Source organism: Poecilia latipinna, unplaced genomic scaffold, assembly GCF_001443285.1.
Source record: "Poecilia latipinna isolate Pla-1442-1.1 unplaced genomic scaffold, P_latipinna-1.0 Scaffold998, whole genome shotgun sequence".
Taxonomy (NCBI): domain Eukaryota; kingdom Metazoa; phylum Chordata; class Actinopteri; order Cyprinodontiformes; family Poeciliidae; genus Poecilia; species Poecilia latipinna.
Genome location: NW_015113614.1, coordinates 33,813 through 56,149, shown reverse-complemented (window position 1 = coordinate 56,149; position 22,337 = coordinate 33,813). Strand labels below are relative to the sequence as shown.

The following is a 22,337-nucleotide window of genomic DNA, read 5'->3' as shown; positions in this document are numbered from 1 at the left end:
TTAGCTCATAGGAGTCACGGATCCTTAAAACGCTGCCAATACTGACCGAGTCACACTCAACCTTCTCACATGTTCTTTTCAATTCCAACAGAAAACCAGATTTTATTCACATCATAAATTAAATGTATCAAAATTACAAAAGGTGTTTTTATTGGGAAGTATTTTGTGAAATGTCTGAGTGGATCTTCATCTGGCGATGGAGAGTCTGGGTGCGTCCGGTATGAGTCGGGCTTTTGTGGCGTCCAGATGATGATACTCCTCAATCAGTGCACTGAGAGAAGACAGCGCCTCAGAGAAGGCGCTCTGCTCCATGCCGTCTACATGCAGGTAGTGGTGTAAGTGAGCCTACACACCCAGGCAGAGACAAAAAAACAAGGATGTTGGGGGAAAAGTACAAGTTCAAAGGAATGCACATTAGATCCTGATGTTGAACAGGAAATCAGTGCTGCTTTCAGCAAAATGGAAGAATCATGCTGCCTCTGCCATGCTTGCCACAAACTGTGTTTCCATTTACCTTAAAATTGTGTAAGTTGGAATTATGAAAATAAATTCAATGGAAACACAGCAATTTAAAAGAAAAAAAAAAGTGCCTCATAACTGAAGGACATCAGAAGCAGAAGTGGCTGAAGCTCACTGTGCAATCTGCATGGAGTCTAAACTTTCATTCACCATCTGTCTTCACTGGAGTCAGCTCATGGCTTCATCAGGTGCACATTACAGCTGAAAACCGATTGGTGAGTTCGAGATCTTCCTGCTTTGTTGGATGTTTTTAGGTCTGAAGCTTCACTTTGGCTTCAGTGACACGATGTGAGCTTAAGAGTCAAATAGTTCAGTCTTTATTTTGCTTGACTGGAAAACATCCCCTCCAGAATACATGTAGCTTCTAAATGTGGGCTTCAGTCTTAAAGTCTGTTTATGTTGGTTGCAGTGTGGTTTGATACAAACGATAGACTTTAAATGTCTTGCGCATTAAAGTTGCATACTGTACCTATCTAGATAGAATTTCACTGATAAATGAAAAAAGTCCACAAAAAATGTAACAGTCATTTCTATGACAGATGTAAAGGTAAAGGTTTATGCAATAATCACCTTCTTCTTGTAGAGCTTTGTGAAGCGGTCTCTCAGCTCCATGAAGGTGGGCTTCACACAGGTGTTGTTAGCCAGCGCCAGCAGGGAGTGGGCGTGTCCTACAGGGGGGACGGAGCACAGGCCCGTCTTCCAGCCCTCCTGATTCCACGACACAAAGGGCAGCGATGGTCTCAGCCTGAGGATGGACACACAGAAGATGAACTCTGATGGTTCGCTTAAAGCAGTCAAATCTAAATTTATGCCAGTAAATAAAGCAAAAAAACTGACAAATACCTGGAATGTACAGATCAAGGGTCAACAACACAGACTATGTTCACAATTTTAATATTAGTGAAATTAGAAATGCACCAAACCGATATTAATATCTGTATCGTTCCCACTATTGAAAAAAATCTAGATCAGGTATTGACAATGTGACTGATCCATAAGGGCAGATCTATTAAGTCTAATTCTAAGCTTTATTATTTTATTTTTTAGTCAGTTTCTTTATTATTTATTTTCCATTGGCTGTTATTATTCTACTTGCACGATTGAATAAATTCAAGTTGTTTTAACATGTTGACCAAGCTGATGAAGCCATTGCTGTATGTCAGTGTGCTGTACTGGTGCAGCGTTATCACATAAATATGTAATTCAGTACATTTATGTCTGTGTTTTAAAAAAAAAAAGAGACACATTTTAAGTCAATTCAGCAATTTTTCTGTATCTGCTTGGCATCAGCCGATACTAAATCTCAGGTTATTGGCATCAGTATTGGAAGTGAAAACAATATTTTTAGCGATGCAGCATTGAAAAAGAGTCTAAATGTAAGTTGTAGTGATTGAGCGGGTCCAGTCGAAACAGGTTCTGCGTTATAGAACCATGTTAGATGAATTAACTTGCTAACAGGCTAACAAGCTAACAGCTTCACAGATACCCTCTTCTTTAGAGGCTGAGAAAAGCTTCACCCAGTGAAGACCAGGGGTTGGATGGTTTAGCTTCAAAAAAGAGGTTTCTGGAAAAGCAGTTGCCGTGACAGCAGGAACAACTACAAGCTAGCTTCACCTTATCTAGACTGCCAACTACAGTGGAATCCAGCTAACAGGTGAGAGTTTTGAGTTATGACTGAAAAGAAGTGTTGACATGACAGTCGTGAAAAGACTACATGGTTTCCATAGCAACAGACAATGTTGTCATAGCTCTTCAGATTTGCAGCGGTCAATATGTATCCCTATCAGTTGACAATAACTCCACAGAAGCAATCTTGTTTTCTGTTCAGGTTTAGATCTAAAAAAATTGATTTGACTCATTTGAAAACGAGAAGGTCTGCTTTTTGTCATGCGAGGACATGGGTGATTAGCCTGAAGAAGGTTCACTTTTCATCAAAATCTGGAAATTATTTTAAACTAATTACAGAGTTTAATATTTGTGTATTCATATCTAAAATTCACATGACAATATCCAAAAATGTTTCAGGAGTGAAGTTATTGAGTAACAACTTTTTACAGGTTTTAATATAATGTGAAGGATGTAAATTTCACCAGAATTTCAACATTTAAAACGCTGTAGATGTAGAAGTTTTTATGGAGTTGGTGACATACCTGCTAGGCGAATCTGGCTTGTTTTTGACAAAAAGTAAACATTACTGTTGCTGATTAAAAACTGTCCAGAAATAGAAAATTTTACCTAATTCTGGTGCTAATTCTGGTACATATTGCAATAATGATATAAGTTCCATCACTCTGTGACCTTTAGGCTTTTGTGGGCTAAAGTTGCTGTAGCGAGACTGTCAGAGCCGATAAATATTATGTTAGTATGCTAGCATGCAATAAAAAGGAAGTTCATAACACTTGGAACATATTCTCTAAGAATTATTGCACTCTAAATAGTCCTATAAATATTGCAACGAGTAATAATATTTATTAGTTAATTTCACTGATCATGGCAAAAATCTATCAAACCCAAAATTCAGTTTTTCAGAAATTTAAATTATTAATTTGGAGCAATACAAAAATGAATTTGCATTTTGATCTACACAATCATGAGGTAGACCGCTGACTCAGCAGTTCTACCCACAGAGTGATAAGACAAAACACTGATCATGATTTAACTTCCTTTTGGGATTAATAATGCACTTTAAATTCAGAGTGTACTGACACCGTGCTGCCTCCAAGCACATTAATGGAAAATTGAGTGGAAGGAAAAGGTGCGATAGTGAAGGTGCACATGCATCGTTAAGTTTGAGAAGCAAAGCCAATTTAAGAGTGTGTGGAAGATTTATGAGGTGTGGACAGCTGAGTCCGAGTTTCAACAGGCTTGAACTTTATTTGGGCGAAGGCTGAAGAGGGAAGCCTTTAGTAGGGCTGCACCCATAAATCAGTCCCAAATTACTTAATCTTAGGAGATCGGTGATTGGTTAGCGAAACTGATCTTATCCAAAAAAGGTCTAAAAATCAGACACAATCCTCTTTGCTCTGTTATGAGACAGGTTTGACTGACAGACCGGCCCACTAGGTCAGGTCTGCACAGGCATAGTTAACAGTCACTCTACTGTTGCCAACTATTTAGTGACTTTCTAGACCAAAACTAAAAATCTAATCAGCAGGTCAGACTTTTAAAAGAGCAGAAAGCTGCAATCGGTGTACTCTATAGCTATCGATCCTGTTGATGTGTTAAAATAAATCTGGATCGGAACCCCATAACATGATCTGGCATCTCAAAGGCTTTTCAAGCAACAGCATACAAACACAGACAACAAATCACACACTGACATTATTTAATCTCAGCTTTTCCATTTTGGAAAAACAAGAGCAGCCCAGAGTGAGGAACTGGTAGAACCACCTGTAAGCAGCAGTTTTAATTGGCCCTTTCTCCTCAACTTTATCAGCCGCTCAGATCTGCATGCAGGAATTTCAGTTCACTCTTCTTAAGAATCGGTTTGCGATTTAACTAGGCCAGATTGGCCGCTGCTGTGTGGAATCATTCCAGTTTGGTTCGAACTTCAGCCATTTAGTTTCACTAAATATTATTTAATTCAGGAACAATCCTGCAGACCTAAGCAGAGGCAGAAAGAGGCCAACACTTCCAAACAAACCACACCTGTTCATACTTGCTCTGGTGGTGTAGATGAAGATGTGAGCTCTGTGGTAATTCTACTGAAGACTAGATGATCGCCTTCAGGGTGAATTAGCTGAGACATGAAGCAGGTACTAGTGCAGACAGCCTGGTTAATTCACCAGTTAGTATCAGCTGGGGACACTTGAACAAAAATAGGGTGTTAATTAATTATTAATCAATCTAAGGAATAGTCGCTTTCAGTGAATTTCTGTATGTAAAAAGTCTACATATAAGATCCAAATCCCTCTTTATTTACTTCAACAGAAAAGGCTCATGCAATAAAATAGTACTTTTCCTTTTGGAAAAGAGGATTCATTTTGTTTTAAAATAGGAATCCATTTTTGTTAATTTTGTTGGCTTTCAAAATAAAATATTTTACATAGCACATATTTATGAAATTGGTTTTGTTTTGCCGGGCTAGGAGAGATTTATCTTGTAGCAGCTGAGAAAAAAGTAACTCTTTGAATGGAAAACGTTGCAGAATAGTCTGCAACCAAATCTACACAAGTCAAAAATACTTTTTAAGCATTGCTGACATACTGACAAACTCAGCATGTGCATCTTCGTACAGCGGAGGGAGCAAACTGCAAAAATATAAAATCTTACAAAGTATTTTTTGTCTAGTTTCTAGTGCAAACATATCAGTAGACTCAAAATGAAATAAAACTAATAATTTCTTAATATTAATAAAAACAAGAGTACTAGTTCCACAGGGAGATTATTTCACTTATAAGAGGACATATTTCCATTGATATAAGTGAAACATTCTATCAGTGGAACAAGTGAAGGACGTATGGACTTGAAACAAGCTCCTATATCAGGTGTACTAAGATATTTGCACTAGAAACTAGACCAAAAATACTTGGCATGGGAACAGGGAGAAAACACACACATCCCAGAGTCAGACCCCTGCTGAGATTCCAAGCAGGAACCTTCTTGTATGCCAACACCTCCTCTCTCCCTTCCCTCTCAAATCTTTTTAATAGAAACTTCACACACAGATATGTGCTCTGACACCAGCCTGTGCTTGGATTTGTCAGGAAACCGAGCTGAGGGCAGCAGAAGGGAGGCAGTCATGAGTCGGTGCTGCCGCTGCTGAATGGGGGTATTATAGGAACACATGAGGGTTGAGGTCATGGTGGAGTTTCTAAGGGTGGGTGAAGAAACTCCTGGCCTGTTTTGGTGAGGAAATGGAGGGTGGAGGAGGGTTTGATATTCTGACCTCTCGATATTCCTGCGGAGGTCAGACACCTGCACGTTGCCCCGGACCATCAGAGCACAGGCCAAGTAGAGGCTGTGCTTCGGGTCGGCCCGGATCAGCTGGTGCTCCTTACTGAAGGCGTCGCTGAACATCTGATCCAATCTGGAGTACAAGAGGGAAAATATACTGATTATATGAAAAATGTTCTTAGGAAATGTCAGTCCATGTAACAACAAACTCATTTCTAAAGCCTCCTTTCTTTAGATACTGTAAATGTCTTTATGAGATGCTGAGTGAAGTGCTAAACTAGGAAGGTTTTCTATAACTTTATTTGTTAAAGGGTCAGTATTATGTAAAATCTTTTTTGAGCTTTACATCATGTCATCATGTTATTCTCTCATGATAACATGAGAGAATAACACCAGGAGTGTTGCCTTGATTCTTTCATGCATGTTTCATTAATCCTTTAATCTCCATAGCAACCACTCAACTGTGAAAAACACCTAGCTCCTCCTCAAAGCTGCAGTTTCCATGTTACCAAGCTTCTGCCTCACAGAGCAGACCGACCCCACGATTCCCCCACTCAGTTCCTTCAGACTAGTCAGCAGAAATTAGCAAACACTTGTTAGAACCGTCTGCTGATGCTGAGCTCATTATAGGAGCTAGTTCTCAGAGCAACACCTGTAAAAATGTCGTTAAAAGGTTAATAGAGGAGCCATGTTGTGATGACTTCCTGAAGGCTGAGTTTTAGAAAGAGCGGGAGTTTTTAAAGAGAGAATTAAATTAGGAAGTTAATTTCTTTTAAGTCATATTTGACATACGTATGCTTTTTATAACAACTTATAGCATAGCTAATATGCTATAATATTGCTATAATATGCTATTTATGGCTGGAAAACACATAATACTGTCCCTTTAAAGGAAGTGGGCTGTTTTAACAGAACAGCCCACAATGAAATAAGACATCTGTGTCTCCAACTGTAAGAGCTGCTCCATAAATAAAAAACAACAAAAAAAACAAAAACTTGTTTTTACTCTGAGAGTTGATCCAGATTTGATAAATCTGTTCCTTTCCAAGGAAACTAAACGTTAATGAAATCCTAGACATTTCCAGCCCACAGAGGTTCAGTCAAACCCCATTGCCTGAGCCGGCCCTTCTCCAGTTTGAAACCAGTCAATATTCCTCAAATCCTTCTGATTGCCCACTTGCTCTGCGTCCAACTCGCAAACGTCTAGAACAGAGTGTCCATGCCTCATATGGACACCCTACCAAACATGTCCTGCCTCCAGTCAGCAGCCTGACGAACAACATGCTCAGTCTATACCAGTTATTGTGTAACAATTTTTATTCTTAATGTCTGACATAAATTTAGACTAACCAATTTAAGCTTTGAGGGCTGTTTAGCAAAATTATTTATATCAAATCAGAATAATGGAAGGGAGTCATTTCATAGTATTTTAATTATGTCAAAATGTATCTAAATGTATTCCCATTCAAATGGTTTTATAAAAAATCTGTATTTGGTAGAATTAGTTTTTAAACTGTATGGCTTCAGTCAACAACAGTTTGCTGGGATTCTGGCCCATCCCTTCTGACAGAACCGAGTCAGGTGTTCAGGTCTCCTTACCCCTCAGTTTCAGCTCTGTTCACAAACAGTCTACTAGACTTTAATGACTTCAACACTTCAATTTTAGGTCCATCAGATAATTGCTGTGTCCAAGCTCAGGTGCTGTGTCCTTTGAAGGACCCTTAGTGGTCAACAAAGGAGCTTTCGATGAACACAAGAACTGCTCAACAAACTGGGACAGCCTTCACATCAGTGGTGTCAAACTGTATTCTTAAAGGGCCGGTGTCCTGCAACTTTTAAATATCTCTCTGCTTTAGCAGCATAACTCTGTAGAACTTAGCTGCATGTTGGTGAGGCAGTTTTGTCATTTAACTGAAGTATGTAGGACAAAGGACACATCTAAAAGTTTGGCCAGACTCTGGCCCTTGAGGACGGAGTTTGAGAGCACTGCTTTAGATGTATTCCCATCCTCACCTTGATGTGTGTCACGTCACTTAGCGTCGTGACACTGATGAACACAAGGTGGAAAAGTGGAGCTGAAAATCTTTTCAGTTTACTAAATAAAGTCATTTTACAAAATTATTTAAAATACAAGTGTATGTAAAAGATAAAAGCCTTCCGACTCAACTGCTTTCACACTTTTAATTTTTGTATCTTCTGTTTAAAATGTAACTCCTCTGCAGCTCTATCTTCAACTTTGTCCACCATTGTTACTAAAATGAAAACCTTTCGTTCAGGGAACCAACAGTCTTGGTTGGACTCACCAGACACATCAGACAAAGTAGTACGTAATTTTAAATATGAAGTTCAGAAGTTTTTTTTTGTTTTTTCCACAAATAAAACCTGAACTTTGGCTTTCGTTTGCATCCGGCCCTTTTGGGTTATGAAGATTTTGCAAGTCACTGTCTATTGTAATATTAACTCCAACTGTAGTCATCGTTCATAACGCAGGGAGGGAAGCATCTGTTGTTGAGCTTGCTGCTACCTCTTCATGTTCTAAATAAACACCATGGATGCCATCACTGAGAACTTCAAGTGAGCTCAACTCCCAGAGCTCAGTGGGTGGGAAGTAAAAATATCTGCCCTGACGGTATGAAAGCAGACCTTCTAGTAGGAATGTTGACATCCGCCAGTGTGTAGAGGGGCGTTAGGCTGGGAACTAGGTAGTGTAAACGAGGGAAGGGGACCAGGTTGTTGGCAATCTCATTCAAATCCATGTTGAGAGAACCGTCAAAACGCGAAGAACTGAAATCAAAAAGAAATCATTGCGAGTCACCGATCCCCCAATTTCAACATATGAAAATAAACCAACCTTCACTACAATTCCACTGGAAATTACATTAATAATAAACATTCATTACATTGAAACAATCCAAACTAATTTTGTTAAGGTAAATGTCATTCCTTATCAAATTAAAAGCATAAGCAGTTGGCACAAAAAAAAATAAAATAAAATAAAAAAAAAATCAGCCATGTCAGTTTCCATTAAATTTGGATAACTCAAGTTTCATCATAGTTTGAATATTATATTTCCTTTTTAGTGTGTCAAAAACTTACTTTTATTTACGAACTATAACAGTTGATCTTGGGTCATATGAAAATGTTTTTAGCACTAGTTGCAAAACAAATGTCGATTAAATAGAATTTAGATGAACATGTTTGTTTTTGGTTTGAATACTTTACAAGTTGGTTTTATACAAACATTGTAAAAAGAAAGGGTGCTTCAGTAAGTCAACCACAATCATTTAGCATAACTCAGAAATAACAGCTGAAGTATATACCCCAATAGAATCCATTTTATCATAAACGTCTATGGGACATTAAACTGTATTCTTAGAAGCTGATTAAACTCCAAATGTTCATTAATGAAATGCAGCTTCATACCTGGTGATGTTGAGCAGCAGGTTAGCTACTATGTTATTCATGGCATCAAATGGCCTCTCTGTTGGACTGACCCCTCCCTGTCCAGAGGTGACTGTGCTTTCTTTCTTTAGCACACACCCAGGTTTTGCATCATGAGACATGAGACTGATCTTGTTCACGATGTCCACCAGAGACTGGAATAGAAAAAGTGATGGAAAACATGGAAAAAAAAAAAAAAAAAAATCAAGGTTTTGTTTAATATGTAACCTGTGGGTTTCTGAAAAAGGAAAAGTGAAACCTGGTTTTCAACAGGCAGGACACAATCTGCATGCTCTGTCAGCTCTCTCATAGCAAGGACACTGTTATAGGGAGAAGTGATGACATCGTCTTCTGCTGATGGATACATGGCAGTGACAATGCGACAAACATCAGGAAACTCCTCCTCCAGCAGGCTGAGCACTCTGGTCCCCAGACCGGACCCTGTACCTTAAAGTCAGAGTCAGAGTGTCACTGAAGTTTACAGGCACAAAGGAAACTGTAGGAACATCCTTCAGTCATGACACACGACATGACATGAGACAAAGAAAACAGTTTCCAAAGACTAATAACGCGTGTCCAGGTTGGAGTGCCATCTCAGTTAGATATTTTTTTATTTTTGGTGAAGCCACTGTCCTTAATTCATCAGAGGAAGACACATATGACTAGGTCCAAACCCTGGAGCTTGTATTTAGCTGATATGAAATACTTGAAAATTGAAGTAGAATATGCCAATAATTTGGTCCTCAGTTGTGTTTATAAGTGACTTAATGATGGATTCACTGAAGAAGGATTTCTGCAGGAAATGCACTCTGACTGAAATCAGATCCAAACTGTCCAAGAATTTGTAAAGCTGAGACACTCTAATGCATCAAAACTGCTATAATAACATTTCATACACATGCAGACAATGGCTTACATTTAACTCTATGTATATAGTTGACAGAGAACATAGAAGAGGTCCAGGGAAGGACTCCTGAGGAACCCCACAGCTCACCTTCACTGAAGACGACCGTAACCAACCACTTATCCACAGCAAAACATCTCTCAAGCAAACAAAGAGTTAAACCACCTCAAAACTATAGCGTGCGCTTTAAATAACTTAAGATGCAAATGAGCTGCAGCGTTGCATGCAGAACTCCAGGATAATAAAACTATCATCGGCAGCAAGCAGCTAATCAAGTGAGTACTTAAAGTAATATTGCCTCTGTGCAATTATAAGGTCAATGAATAAGGACAAGTCTGTACAAATGTCATTTTTACCAGGAACTATTTATTCCAATACAGTGTAATGATGTTCTTGCCTCAAACTTAAAGATCCTTAACAACTGGTTGTGGGCTTATCCTGCAACTTTCACATGATCCACCCATGAGGCAAGAGCCTGCATGGAGCTCTAGACAGAGGATAAACAGTATTTCTTTCATTTGTGAATGTTTAAAAACACAGTTGCCACCGTCTCTCCAAGTGTCTTGCTAGTCATCTTGTAATGAGTTACAGCCACATGCAGATTGACCATCATGTCCCTGATATGCAGGCAGCTCTTTGGTCCGGCACATGTTGGTGGAGAGGTTGCAATGGAAGACACTGATTCTGTCTACAGGTGTGCTTAAAATGTAGTAAGTTGGGGTCACTAGTTGGTCTGCGGGAATATGACATGGAACATAAGCAGTCTGGAGGAGACATAATCCTACATGGGTTGTAGAAGGTCGTATTTGAAATGCATTTCTTTTCCAATCTTTCTGTGATCTCACCATGTTAAATGTTGGATATTATGTAAAATTAACAGCATTGTCATTCTCAATAAAAAAAATGCTGAAATTCTACATCTATGGTTTGTGTTAAAATGTTAGCATTTATGGGGCCCCTGAAGGTCTGAGGGAGCCTTAAGCAGCTGCTTAGTTCATCTATGCCTTGTGTTACCTCTAAATATGACTAGTTTTACGTTGTGTTTTAAGTCACACTGGCTGGTTACCTAACTGAAATGAAAAGACAAAAAGAAACACCGCCTTGATATACATGGTGTGTAAATATCGAGTTTCATCTGAATGTTTTGATGCAGAAATGAGAATTATCATCTCAATCCCTTCATATCCTGTTGTATTCATTTCACAACGTAGATCAAATAACTCACAGCATGTTTGAATTATTTTATAGTTCCTCCTTGTTACATTTCATTATATCAATGAGAGCTTTTAAAAACATGAAATGAGTCAAGGTTGGAATAGATAGGTCAGAGGTCAAAGAAAACTGCAAACAGGCATCAGCCAAGAAAAGCTAATACTTCCAAATTCTATACAAAGATCTTTGCTGAGGAAGTACTGGCTTGTCAGGCCTGAAATGTAGGAAAACATGGAGATCATCTGTACAGTAAATTAACTAATTTATACAACAGGGGGTCAGAGGGTGTGTGGCTTACCTCCTCCCATTGAGTGAATTAGAAAGAAGCACTGCAGACAGTCACAGTGTTCGGCTGCCTTTCTCAGTTTGTTCACTATGGAGTCCCTGTAAGCCGAGCCGTACGTCAGGTTTCCAACGGCCCTGAGTGGATGAAGATTAATACAATGGAACCAATAATTATTGATTAATAAGAAATAGTAAATGGAAAACAATACAATCTTTACTTTTTTAGCAAATACATGTCTGACACCTTGAAATAAAATCCAAAATTGTTGATTACCTTCAGAAATCACCTAATTAACAAATACTGTATGTAGTTTGAGCTCAGTATAAATTCAGATGTGCCATTTTTGTATTTAAAGGGGAAATATGATGTGTTTTCCAGGCACATGGTGAGGCTAGGGGATTGGGCTGCTCTGTGAGGCAGAAGTCCATAAGATTGGAAACAACAGTTCTGAGGAGGAGTTGTCCCTCAAAGGCATGGGTAGGTCCACCCAGGAGTTTTGCACAGTTGAATAGATGCCATGGAGATTAAAGTATTTCTCATACATAAAAAAAAATAAAAATAAATCAAGGCAACATTCCAGGTATGTTTTTGATGAGGTAATAACATTATAACATGATGTAAAGCTAAAAAAAAAGTTGAATTTACATTTTGTTTTGTTTGGGCAGGTGACGCAGTGATGCAGCACAGAATTGCAGCAGATTTAACAGGAGCAGAGAAGCAGGGAAATATAAATGATTAAGGAGATTATGTTACACTAAGTGTTACACTTTTCAAAATTGTTTTCGCCGGAATTTCTGAGAGCCTGCCCCCTGGAAGTCAAATGAATGACAGCCAAGATCTTAATTTCTGATAGAGTTTAAGATTACAGGACGAGTTTCCTCCCTGTGTACAGTTACAGGTTGAACAGGCCAATTGTTCCAGAAGAATGAGACATTAAAGAGGTTGTGGGTGTTTTGTGGGAACTCCCCTTTAATATGCCTTGAATTCTTTTGTCAGTGAGTCACTAGCAGCTCTGGCTCACATGCATCTTTTCTTTGTTTTTTAACAGTAACTGTCACGCGGCAGAAAAAATGCAGAGAACATTTTCACACGTTCCATAATGGAATCCCTTTAGTCTTTAAATACAAGTAACAGAATGTGTGTGTGACTTGTATTTCATCCAGCGTAAGGACCATTTTTTCAACAAATACCATGTTGTGGGGACAGACTGCTCCTTATGGGGCCAAAAGCCCAGGTCCCATTAGAGGATTTTTTTTTTTGGTTAGGGGTCAGGTTTAGCATTAAGGTGTGAATTGAGTTCATGTCAGGTTTAGGATTATGTGTGCACTAGCAATGGCTATGTTCAGGGTAAAAATCGGAGTCAGAAGCAGGCTGTAGAAATGAATGAAAAACCAATGGAAGTCAATGCAAAGTCCCTGTGAAGATGGAAAGACATACTGTGTGTGCGTGTGTGTGTATTGTCAATCTTATGCGTTTCTGTGTTGCCATGTGATGGACTGACGACCTCTACAGGGCATACCTCCCCTCTCACCCTGAAGATAGACACCAGTCCCCACACAACCCTGCAAAAATAAATGGATATAGACGATCCATTTATCTGTAAAATGAAATTACAGATTGGTTTGGTCTTCTAATGTAGTTGCGCTTTCAAAACATAACAAAAAAAATTCTGATTTAATGTTTTGAACCAAAAACAACAACAACCAAACTACCCCTGAGCACAGCGCCATGAGAAGTCAGTGCGTCGTAACAGAATGTGTGAATGATTGTAAAATAGCTGTAGAATGATAAGAATGATGGTGCGTCACAGTTGACAGTTGACCCTGACAGAACTATGGCGAGTCCGTCTCTCACCAGTTGTTGCCTGAACCCGAAACGTCCGTGAGGAGCTGAGCGCTGTCGAACACCTCCCTCAGTGGGCCCTGCAGGATCCCGTGGACCACGCCCTCCTCCATGTCGATCAGGACCGCCTGTGGATGCAAATATGTGAGAATGTGGCCCCAGCAGACGCCTTAATACTATAACACACAGGCACATTTCTTCAGTCACTGCAGGCAAGTCATAGCTGAGTTCTAAGATGTTTCCACAACTGATAGTCCAGTAGACTCCCCAGAACCAGAACCAAACTTGGAGAAGCAGCATTCAGCTTCTACACACCACAAATCTGTAACAAACTTCCAGAAAACTACAAAAGGGTCAAAACACTGAGTTCCTTTAAATAGACTAAAAATTTTTTTTATCTGTTTAGAGTTGCTTTTGAAACATTAACAGTTTTAAACATTCTGATGTGTATCGATGCCACTTTACAAAATGTAATGCTTCAATTGTTGACTGTGTTCTATGACACTTGTATTTTTATGACGTTAAGCGTGTTGAACTACCTCTTTGCTAAAACATGCTATGCAAAGACACTTGATTGATTGATGACCAAGATTCCAATGTTTGTTGTTTTCAGCTTCTGTGGTTTGCTTTCACACTGCATTCTCTCAAATAAACCAAACCTTTTCAAAAACCTGTTCCTCCTCTCACCTGTGGTGGCGCTGCATCAAGAATCACTGAAGGAAAAAGAAAACCTCGAGTGCAACTTCCTTCACAAAATGTAAACTAGTGTTTAGGTTTAGTGTCAGATTTTAACGCTGTAGACCTAAGAGTTCTTTGGTTTTTACATTTCAAAACACAATTGCAAAAATAAAGCAACCATGTTTTCCTTTCTTATAAAGCTAAATGTAAAAATGTGAAACTGAAATAATTAAAAATCCTGTGTTCTTGTTTGTGATATCTTTAGACAGAATGAAATATGTGTTTGTTGTTTTATATGTAGCTTTTCAGAACCAGACAAGACAAAAAAGAAATGCAAGTTACAACTAACCAACATTTTATAGATTATTCTGATGATTAATCAGATAAAAATGGGCAGATTCTGCAGGTTTTTCATTTACCACTTAGGCGTAAAATATGCAATCTTAGAATCATATTAAATGCAAAAAATGCATGATTAGTCCAATCAATGGGTTCAGGCCTAATCTGCAGCTGTTTGGTCAGCCTTACACAAAATCCCATAAATTTCACATATAAAAATCATATGTTAAAAACATGTTGCAAATTAAAAATGAACATGTGGCTGCAGTCATCAGAAGTGCAGCAAGCTGAACGGGCGGCAGTGCCAGATGGAGAGACGCCGTCCTAAAAACAACACCTCTGACATCTGCAGCAGATGCTGCAAAGCTGCGTACGGAAGTTGAGAGTTATAAATACTTTTATTACCCAAATTATAAATAGTGTAAACAGTTAGAATAACATATTTTTGTTTTAAAACATGCCCAGTACAGTAGGTGCTGTCATAGTGTGACTTCAACACTATCAAATCACAACATGCTAACATTGTTAGCTTGCAATTACTCCTAATTAGGAGTAATTGCAAGAGTTCACTGAAAAGAAGGCAAAGCAGTCTTCTGCCTAACAAAAACATGAAGGACAAGTCAAAATTCAAAAGAAATTAACAGAACGGCAAAACAATAAGACATTTTATCTGAATGGTCTGACTGCTAGAGACATCTCAATAGAAAATCTGTTGAGAGAAGAATAGAGACACCATGAGTCCAGTGCCATGACCACAGTGAAGCATCAGGGTACAGTCCATGAGTGGAGTTCCCTATCATCAAGAGGAGTAGGCTAACTCCCAATTCTACCAAAGAACACTGCAATGAATGAGATCAAGACACTTTCCATGAGTAACTTATTCTAAAAATGGAACAATAATTCAATGGTGACCGGTGCACTTTGCAATGAAAGATAAACTAGCTCAAAGATCAGAACCTTGCAAGGCTGGAGCTGAAGTGAGGATTTGAACCTAACTTGGAACCTGTGGTCTATGGCCAAAAGCAACTGGATACAAAGGAGGAAACGACTCCAACTAACTAGATCTAAAATGAAACAAGAACAGGGAAGATATTCTTAAAACAATACACATTTACTCTTCATTCACTTGAACTGACTGACGATTCTCTTTAAAGATATTGAGAGATGAGACATGACTCATTCCTGTTCTGAAAACATAGATCTGAAGTTACACATGACTAGCTGTCCAGGGAGAACCAATACCAAACAAGTACTAAAGATTTAATGCATATTTAGAATTAAAAGCTTCCAAGTATGCATTGTGTAAGATATGCTAACCAAAAAAAGCATACAGCTTATTCTGATCCTAATGGCAGCAATAGTTGAGCTGCATAAATGACATGATGAATATAAACAGCAGAAAATGACAACACGTGATAGTTTGAGGCAAACTGCTATCGTGAGAAGATGAAAGCTAAAAAAGACCCTGCTTGTCAGGAACATCTGGTATGGTAAGAACTAAATGACTTGGTTGTGTCAATAGTGACTCAAAATAATGTGCTTAGTCAGACCATAAATAATAAGAAGTTTATTCAGTTCAATAAAAAATAGTTTATTTATTGAAAAAGGACATTAAATGTTGTACCTTATTATGGAATTTTCTTCAAAAAGCTACCAGAGCACATGCAAGAGACTACACATGCAAGAGAGCAAAATTTTTGTCGCAGTCTTCCTAAAGCAGACAAACTTTTTCTATCCTTGAGAACTGTCAAGCTATTACAAATAACACACAAACATATCTCCAAGATCATCTAAACTACATAAGGAGGTGTTTTCTTTTGATACATGCGCTCTTCCTGCAAAGGAAAAAGCTGAAGTTAGTCTGTTTCGATTGTTTTCATCAGTTCTACTGTAGCTTACAGGAAACCTAAAGTAGGGAGATGATGGGTTTCATATGCCCTACAGACCATATGCGAGGTAAATGGCTTATGTCTAAAACTTAAAAATGTATGAAAATGGCACAAAATCATAAATGAAATGAAATGTTTCTTTCAATTAAATTTGCCATCCCCTTATGCAAAATTAACTGAATGAAGTCTACAGCCATCAGTCCATTATTTCTAGCCTCCCCCCAGTGGCGTCTCTGGGCAAGCTGACAGGCCTGAACAACTTCTCCTAATGTACAAATAAAAGAATAATTACAGCGCTAAACACTCAGCTCACACTTGTTTTGACACTTTTAGAGTACCAGATTGTGTTGTTAAATATCTGATGGTATTTTCTTTTTAAATCATGGGACAGTGCTTAAAGTATTTAACTGGTTATTGAAGTTAAAAAGGGCTGCAAAACATGCTACCAAATGTTTGTTTCAAAAAAATCTATCACTTGTTGATGTGTCACAGCTTTGTAAAGGTTTCACACTGTTTTGGTGTGAAATGCTTCAGACATCTTTCTGAATTGGAAAGTTTTGGGTTTGATTTTAGCTTTCTCCCATCACGTATCAATGTGCCTCAGTGTGCCTCCCAGTGCATGAAACACTGAAAGCAGTGTGTATGAATGTGTGCACTTTTTTAGGTGAATGTGGTTATAGTTTTATCTACACATTCAATCCATCTTCATGGACCCGTTTCATGTTGTAGCTGGTTGCCTGTGAATAATGTGCCCTTTAACTGACTGGATACCCCAGTGTGACATCTGTTCTACGATGGCTTAGGATGAAGAAATATACCTAGAAACCTTTCATATAAAAACATCATTATAAGTATTTGCTTTTTTCGTACACTTTATTAAATCAACGTCTCGGCTGAACATTTTTTCAATTGGATGGAGTAAGCCATTTTTAATAATAGTATTTTTGCATTTACTCTACACAGTATGTTATTCAAGCTTTTGTTTTTATACTTTTTTGTGTAAATCTACATGCTTCGACTTTCCTGCCACTTTGCTGCTATTGGACACTTACGGACAAAAAGATCATTTCTATTTCTTTCTCTCTTTTTACACCAAATCCTGACAAACTCCCTTGTCACCAGCTGATAGAAGAATCCTCTGTTGATACTTGAATCATTTATAAACGCCTCCTTTTTTCTAATCTTCCACTTTTTGTTGAGCATGTTGGGGCCTCTTCTCGTAGTCATTTAATTAATTGAAAAAACATTTCATCATACTTAAATGTTGTAAAACGCTGTTTGGGTTTCTTTTTTTTTTTTTTTTTTGTCATTTTAGAGACATCATTGTTACCCAGGTGAGGCAGTACTTACTCTAGCCTTCAGGTGTTGGATTCTCCCTCCAACACAACAGGCTCCACCATCACTTTTCCTGGAAACATGTGTCAAACATCAAAATAGACAAAGCTACAGCTATTGCGTCTCCACCTTTCTATGCATTAAGGTGCAATTACCTTGGATCCACATTCCGGAAGAAGCTGCTGAGGGCCTCATCGTACAATCCTCTCTGAGGAAGGAGGAAAACACAAAATGTTAGGACGAGCTTTAGGGCCAAACAACTTCTAGGAGTTAGGGTTAGAAACCTTTCATATAAAAACACCATTATAAGTATAAAAACCAGTCTCTTTGACTGGTTTTTAGGTTGCTGCTCTGACCGGCATACTTCATTAAGGTGCAGCAGTTTGTTTCCTGGTACAGTGTTACTGTACCTGAAAGGTATGAAGGATAAATAAATGATGGAAGCTACTTTTGCCTAACAGAATAACGTGAAGACAGTTCAACGCAATTTCCTTTACTTCAGATACTTTAAAACTGCATTGTAGTGAATGTTAAAACCAAAATGTATTTTTAATTATAGTCTGATCTAGAGCAATAGTCACATTCTCTAGAGAGAAGAGGAAGTGCTGCTGACAATGAATACGACTAAATCTCTGCACATAGTGAAAACAATCCATTGATAAGGAGGAAAAAAAAATAGACTTACTGGAATTGTTTGTAGTGATTACATTCAGAAAATGTGAAGTCAATAAGGCCATCCATTAAAAAAAGTGGTTCCACATGTTTCATGTGCAAGTAAAACAGGTCACATTTTACCATCCAAGTCTTTCAGAGAAAGCATGTTCATGCAAGTATATCTGTATCTGATTCCACCCCCAGTGCTGCTAGTGTTTAGGAGGAGTCTTAACATAACCAAATTTAAGATTTATTTATCTCTTCAGCTTGTCTCCACATATTCCCTGTAGGTGTAGGTGTGTACAAGCAGTGAAATATCCAAAAACATGCAGGACACCAAAGTTACAAAGGACAAGCATTTTAGCTTTAACAGGATCCAATAATCAGTCCAAACGATAACATAGAACCCTTTATTATAATTAATTCCCAAAACAAGAGCCATAAATGATCCAAAATGGAAAACAGCAGATCCCTCCTCACCACAGTTCTTTTTAAATGTGTTCATATTCTTCTGTTGATGGTCTGGTGAATATCTGGCGCCATCTTCTGCCTGAGACCATTATTGGCCCTGCTGGCAGAGACGACCAATGTTGATCACTTGCATGTGGCCTCCATAGTTGTTAAATAGTCACAGTCTCTTTTGGCCTCTTGGATGAGATGCAGAGTAATTTTGGTAGACCAGTCACTCCTGGGAAGGTTCACCACTCTTCCATGTTTTCACTATTAGTGGATAATGGCTCTCTGTGGCTCACTGAAGACCCAACACCTTGGAAGTTACGGTAATCCTTTCCACACTGGTGTCAATGACTGTCTCTCATCTGTTCATAAATTTCTTTAAATCATGGACTAATGTGTTACTTTTTAAGATCTTTCAGCCTACTTCATTCAAGTAATTTCTTGATTGAAGTAGAAATTACTACTTCAATCAAGAAACCTGCTCACTTACATGTGAGCAGGTCAACAAATGTCACCCTAGTGTTAACCTCCAGATAAAGGTTCTACACTGCAGATAAAGGTTACGACTCCAAACCAGACAGACCTTTAGAGGAACATTTGTTCCGTCTGGCCTAGGAACACTGTATGATCCCCACAATGTCCAGATCCTATTTGGACAAAACTTTGGTTTATTCACTGGGCAAACGGAAGCTGATATCAGAAGACTTCTGAGAAGTTGTTTTGTTTTTGAACTTACTGACCTGCTCTGTGCAAGGTCACAGATGCATGTGAAAAGACTGTCTTGAGCATGTTTGAGAGACGCATCTATTGATTTCTTTTCTCTTGGATTTGTCAAAAGACTCAACAGTCATTCTTTTCTTTGACCCTTAAATAAAACGATGACAGAATACATTCTATGTTATTCTTAATTTATTGTTAACTGGAACAGTGTTTCATTTCAAAATAAAATTAATTTATCTCCTTAACATTTTTTTACTTTCTTCAAATTCAAATGTTTTCATACCATTCCTGAGTATTTGGTAGCACTGTCTTTAAAACTGTATGACTTGGATGAACTGTTCTTTTACAAACTTTTCAAAATAGTTTGCTGGATTTTTGGACCGGTCATTCTGACAGAACTGTGGGTTTGTGGCCTTCACAAATGTTTTTAGCTCCGTCTCCAAATTTTCTATGAGCCTTGGACTTTGTGATACCCACATATCTTCTCCATCTCTGCAAAGGTCTGAAAATCAGCCAATGTTCGCTTTTGCTCTGCTGTGAGAACAAAAGGGGGCAGCAGAGAGCACCGACTTACAGGTACTTACATGTGAGCAGGTGTGACCTGCATGTGAGCAGTCAACAAATGTCACCCTAGTGTTATCAACTTTACATCTTTGCTATATTTAGTGGTTTTGTAGATAATAAAAAATAAATAAAGATTTAAAAAGTAATTAGATTAATAATAATGATAATAATAATAACTGTATCCACAAAAATCATAATCAGTAGATTAAGCTTTTTAAATATCAGTGATCTTCAGAACTGCAATTGGTGCACCGCTAGTAACTCTACCTAAATTGGCTGTATGTTTAAGGTCACTATCAATTTTAAGAACCATTTGTGCCTGAGCTTGAACTTCCTGGCTTAGGTCTTCAGATGCTGCTTTAGTATTTTCACAATGTTCTCCTGTTCTCTCTTTATGATGCCATCTATTTTGTGAAGTAAGCCAGCCTTCCTGCAGCAAAACACTCCTACAAAATGATGCTGCCAACCCACAAGATTGTCATTATGCCCTAACATTTTTTGTTACAAGTGACACCACTAAGGGCTTTGTCCCAGAACGTATTTCATAACTGTATTCTGCCTTTTTATGTTGCTTTTGGGTGAATGGCTTTTTCCTGAAGGAGTGGACGAAGCTGAAGTTGGTTTCCAATTCCAGCTTCCAATAGCTAAAGGGTGATTCCACTTAATGTTTCACTACTTTCCGCATCTTTAATCAACTCTAGTTTAAAAACTACTACACCTAGAGACTTAAAACCAGGACTAGATTATTCTGCTCCAATAGCAGAATACTTATAACCATGTTTGGGATTTGTGAAACTTTTATCTGATTTGTGAAAACTCAATAAAGTTAGATTTTCACCATTTTTGGCACCTCTTTCATTATTACAACTGCTCTAATTGAAAAACTGTAACTCCTAGACACTTCAAACCTATACCAGATTATTCTCCTCTTCAAGTTGGATATTTAAAACCATGTTTGGGATTTGTGAAACCTTTTTCTGATTTGTGAAAACTACAGCTTTACATCCTATCATATGATAGGATGTTTCCATGCAGTTAATGCTTGTATACAACACATACAAATCCAACAAGAATATATTCTTATTTATGGTACTTTTGATCTAAAAAGAATATTTTTGTATTATAGCTTACAAAAAACAAATCAGCTAAGAAGCTTATATATTATACTGATGCGTTTCAGTAAATCTGAAAGCACCGGTGTCTGAACTTGGTCGTACGTGCGCGCCTACCTTGTTGACGTGTGCGTGCTCGCGCAGAGCCAGATCCCAGAATCTGCAACCGACCTGGTTTCCACACTGCCCGACTTGAAGAGAACATTTCAGTTTAGCTAGCAGCCGTTTTTCCGAGATTAAGTATTAAATTGGCTACATATAAGAAATCATTTAAAGCAATTTCCCAGAAAACAAAACCAAACCACAGTTTTTCAGGAGTTCAACTTACCTTGGACAACAACTGACTGAGTCATGACAACAACGAACCGGAGACAGCAGCACCGGCTATACTGGTTAATGCTTCAGGGAATCGAGAAAGCAGCGGTGTACACAGGACTTTTGAAGGCTGTGTTAAGTCGCGCCTTCACTGTGTTTGGTCCGGTACTGATGACGTAATTGCAGTGCAGCCGTACGCAGAAAACGTAAGGCTTTAAGCCGATATCCCATTATATGAAATGGTTGACTTTGTTTTTGTTATTCACTTATAATTTACATAAATTGTAATCTTAAAGTTACAGGCATCTCATAGCAACGGTTCACGAAATTTACTTTCTAATCTATTAGCTTTTTCACAGCCCAAGTTACTTATTACACAAATCAAGTTGTTGACCGACAAACTATTTCTGTGTTTTTAAAAGAAGTTTAGACAATTTCTCCATCTCTGAAATCTGTCAAAAATTGGAAATAAACTGGACAATTTGTTGCTGGGCAGTATTTATTTAAAAGAGTCAGTCTTTTTCGTAACCCCCCGCCACCACAAAAAAAAAAACAACAACAACAAAAAACCCTGATGCATTTCTATATACATAAGAGGGCGCTGTTTCTGCTTCCCCAGCCTGCCTTGGAACCTCGTTTATCACAGAAATGCGTTCATTGGTAGAATCTATAACAATTAAAATGAAGCCTCGTCATTCTTTCACCCGTCTTCTTCTTTAGGAGTCACTACAGTGAATCATCTCCCTTAGAAATGTGTTGTTCGCTCCAAGCTGAGCTCTTTTATTCTTTCCCTATCACGTACTGCTCTATCCCTCATACCCTTCTCTCGTCTTCTCTTGCCTCTAATTTGTTGTCCAGAGTACATGACCCGGTTGTCCCTCTGATAAGTTCACTTCACACTTTTTATTGCCATCATAAATCATAGTAGATCACACTAACAACTTGTTCTTCTTCTCTGTCTTCTTCAGTTGTTCTTCCCTTCCTCCTGCTCTGGACTTTCCTCTCTGGTGCGCTGGTTGTTGCTTTGGATAGTTGATCCCAGGAAGTGATACGTCTGCAGAGCGTCTGTTCCTACCTATGTCCATGTCATTATACTTGTAAAAATGAACAAATGTGAGCAGTACTTTAATAGAAAATAACCAACCTTCTCATAATTATGTAAATAAACTAAAAAA

General features: G+C 38.3%; 1 protein-coding gene across 2 annotated transcripts; it reads right to left on the bottom strand.

Annotated features, from left to right (window-relative positions):
* Positions 1–75: 75 nt before the first annotated feature.
* On the bottom strand, positions 76–21,345 carry tube1 (tubulin, epsilon 1). 2 transcript variants are annotated; one of them, XM_015050551.1, is made up of 12 exons: positions 21,176–21,345; positions 20,965–21,038; positions 17,497–17,549; positions 17,357–17,414; positions 13,113–13,228; positions 11,271–11,392; positions 9,116–9,303; positions 8,839–9,011; positions 8,059–8,199; positions 5,408–5,548; positions 1,090–1,264; positions 76–345 (listed from the first exon to the last, which is right to left on the bottom strand). In XM_015050551.1, the coding sequence occupies exons 1-12, from the start codon at positions 21,198–21,200 to the stop codon at positions 187–189; spliced, it is 1,425 nt and encodes a 474-aa protein (XP_014906037.1). In that variant the 5' UTR covers positions 21,201–21,345; the 3' UTR covers positions 76–186. The 2 variants fall into 2 exon arrangements, with proteins under 2 accessions (XP_014906037.1, XP_014906038.1); XM_015050552.1 differs by lacking the exon at positions 8,059–8,199.
* Between the last annotated feature and the right edge of the window lie 992 nt (positions 21,346–22,337).

Coding starts and splice junctions, on each gene's coding strand:
- tube1 (XM_015050551.1), bottom strand. CDS start 21,200: ATGACTCAGTCAGTTGTTGTCCAAG. Junction 17,550..20,964: donor AGCACGCACACGTCAACAAG/GTAGGCGCGCAC, acceptor CTCCTTCCTCAG/AGAGGATTGTACGATGAGGC. Junction 1,265..5,407: donor CTCCGCAGGAATATCGAGAG/GTCAGAATATCA, acceptor GTCCATCCTCAG/GCTGAGACCATCGCTGCCCT.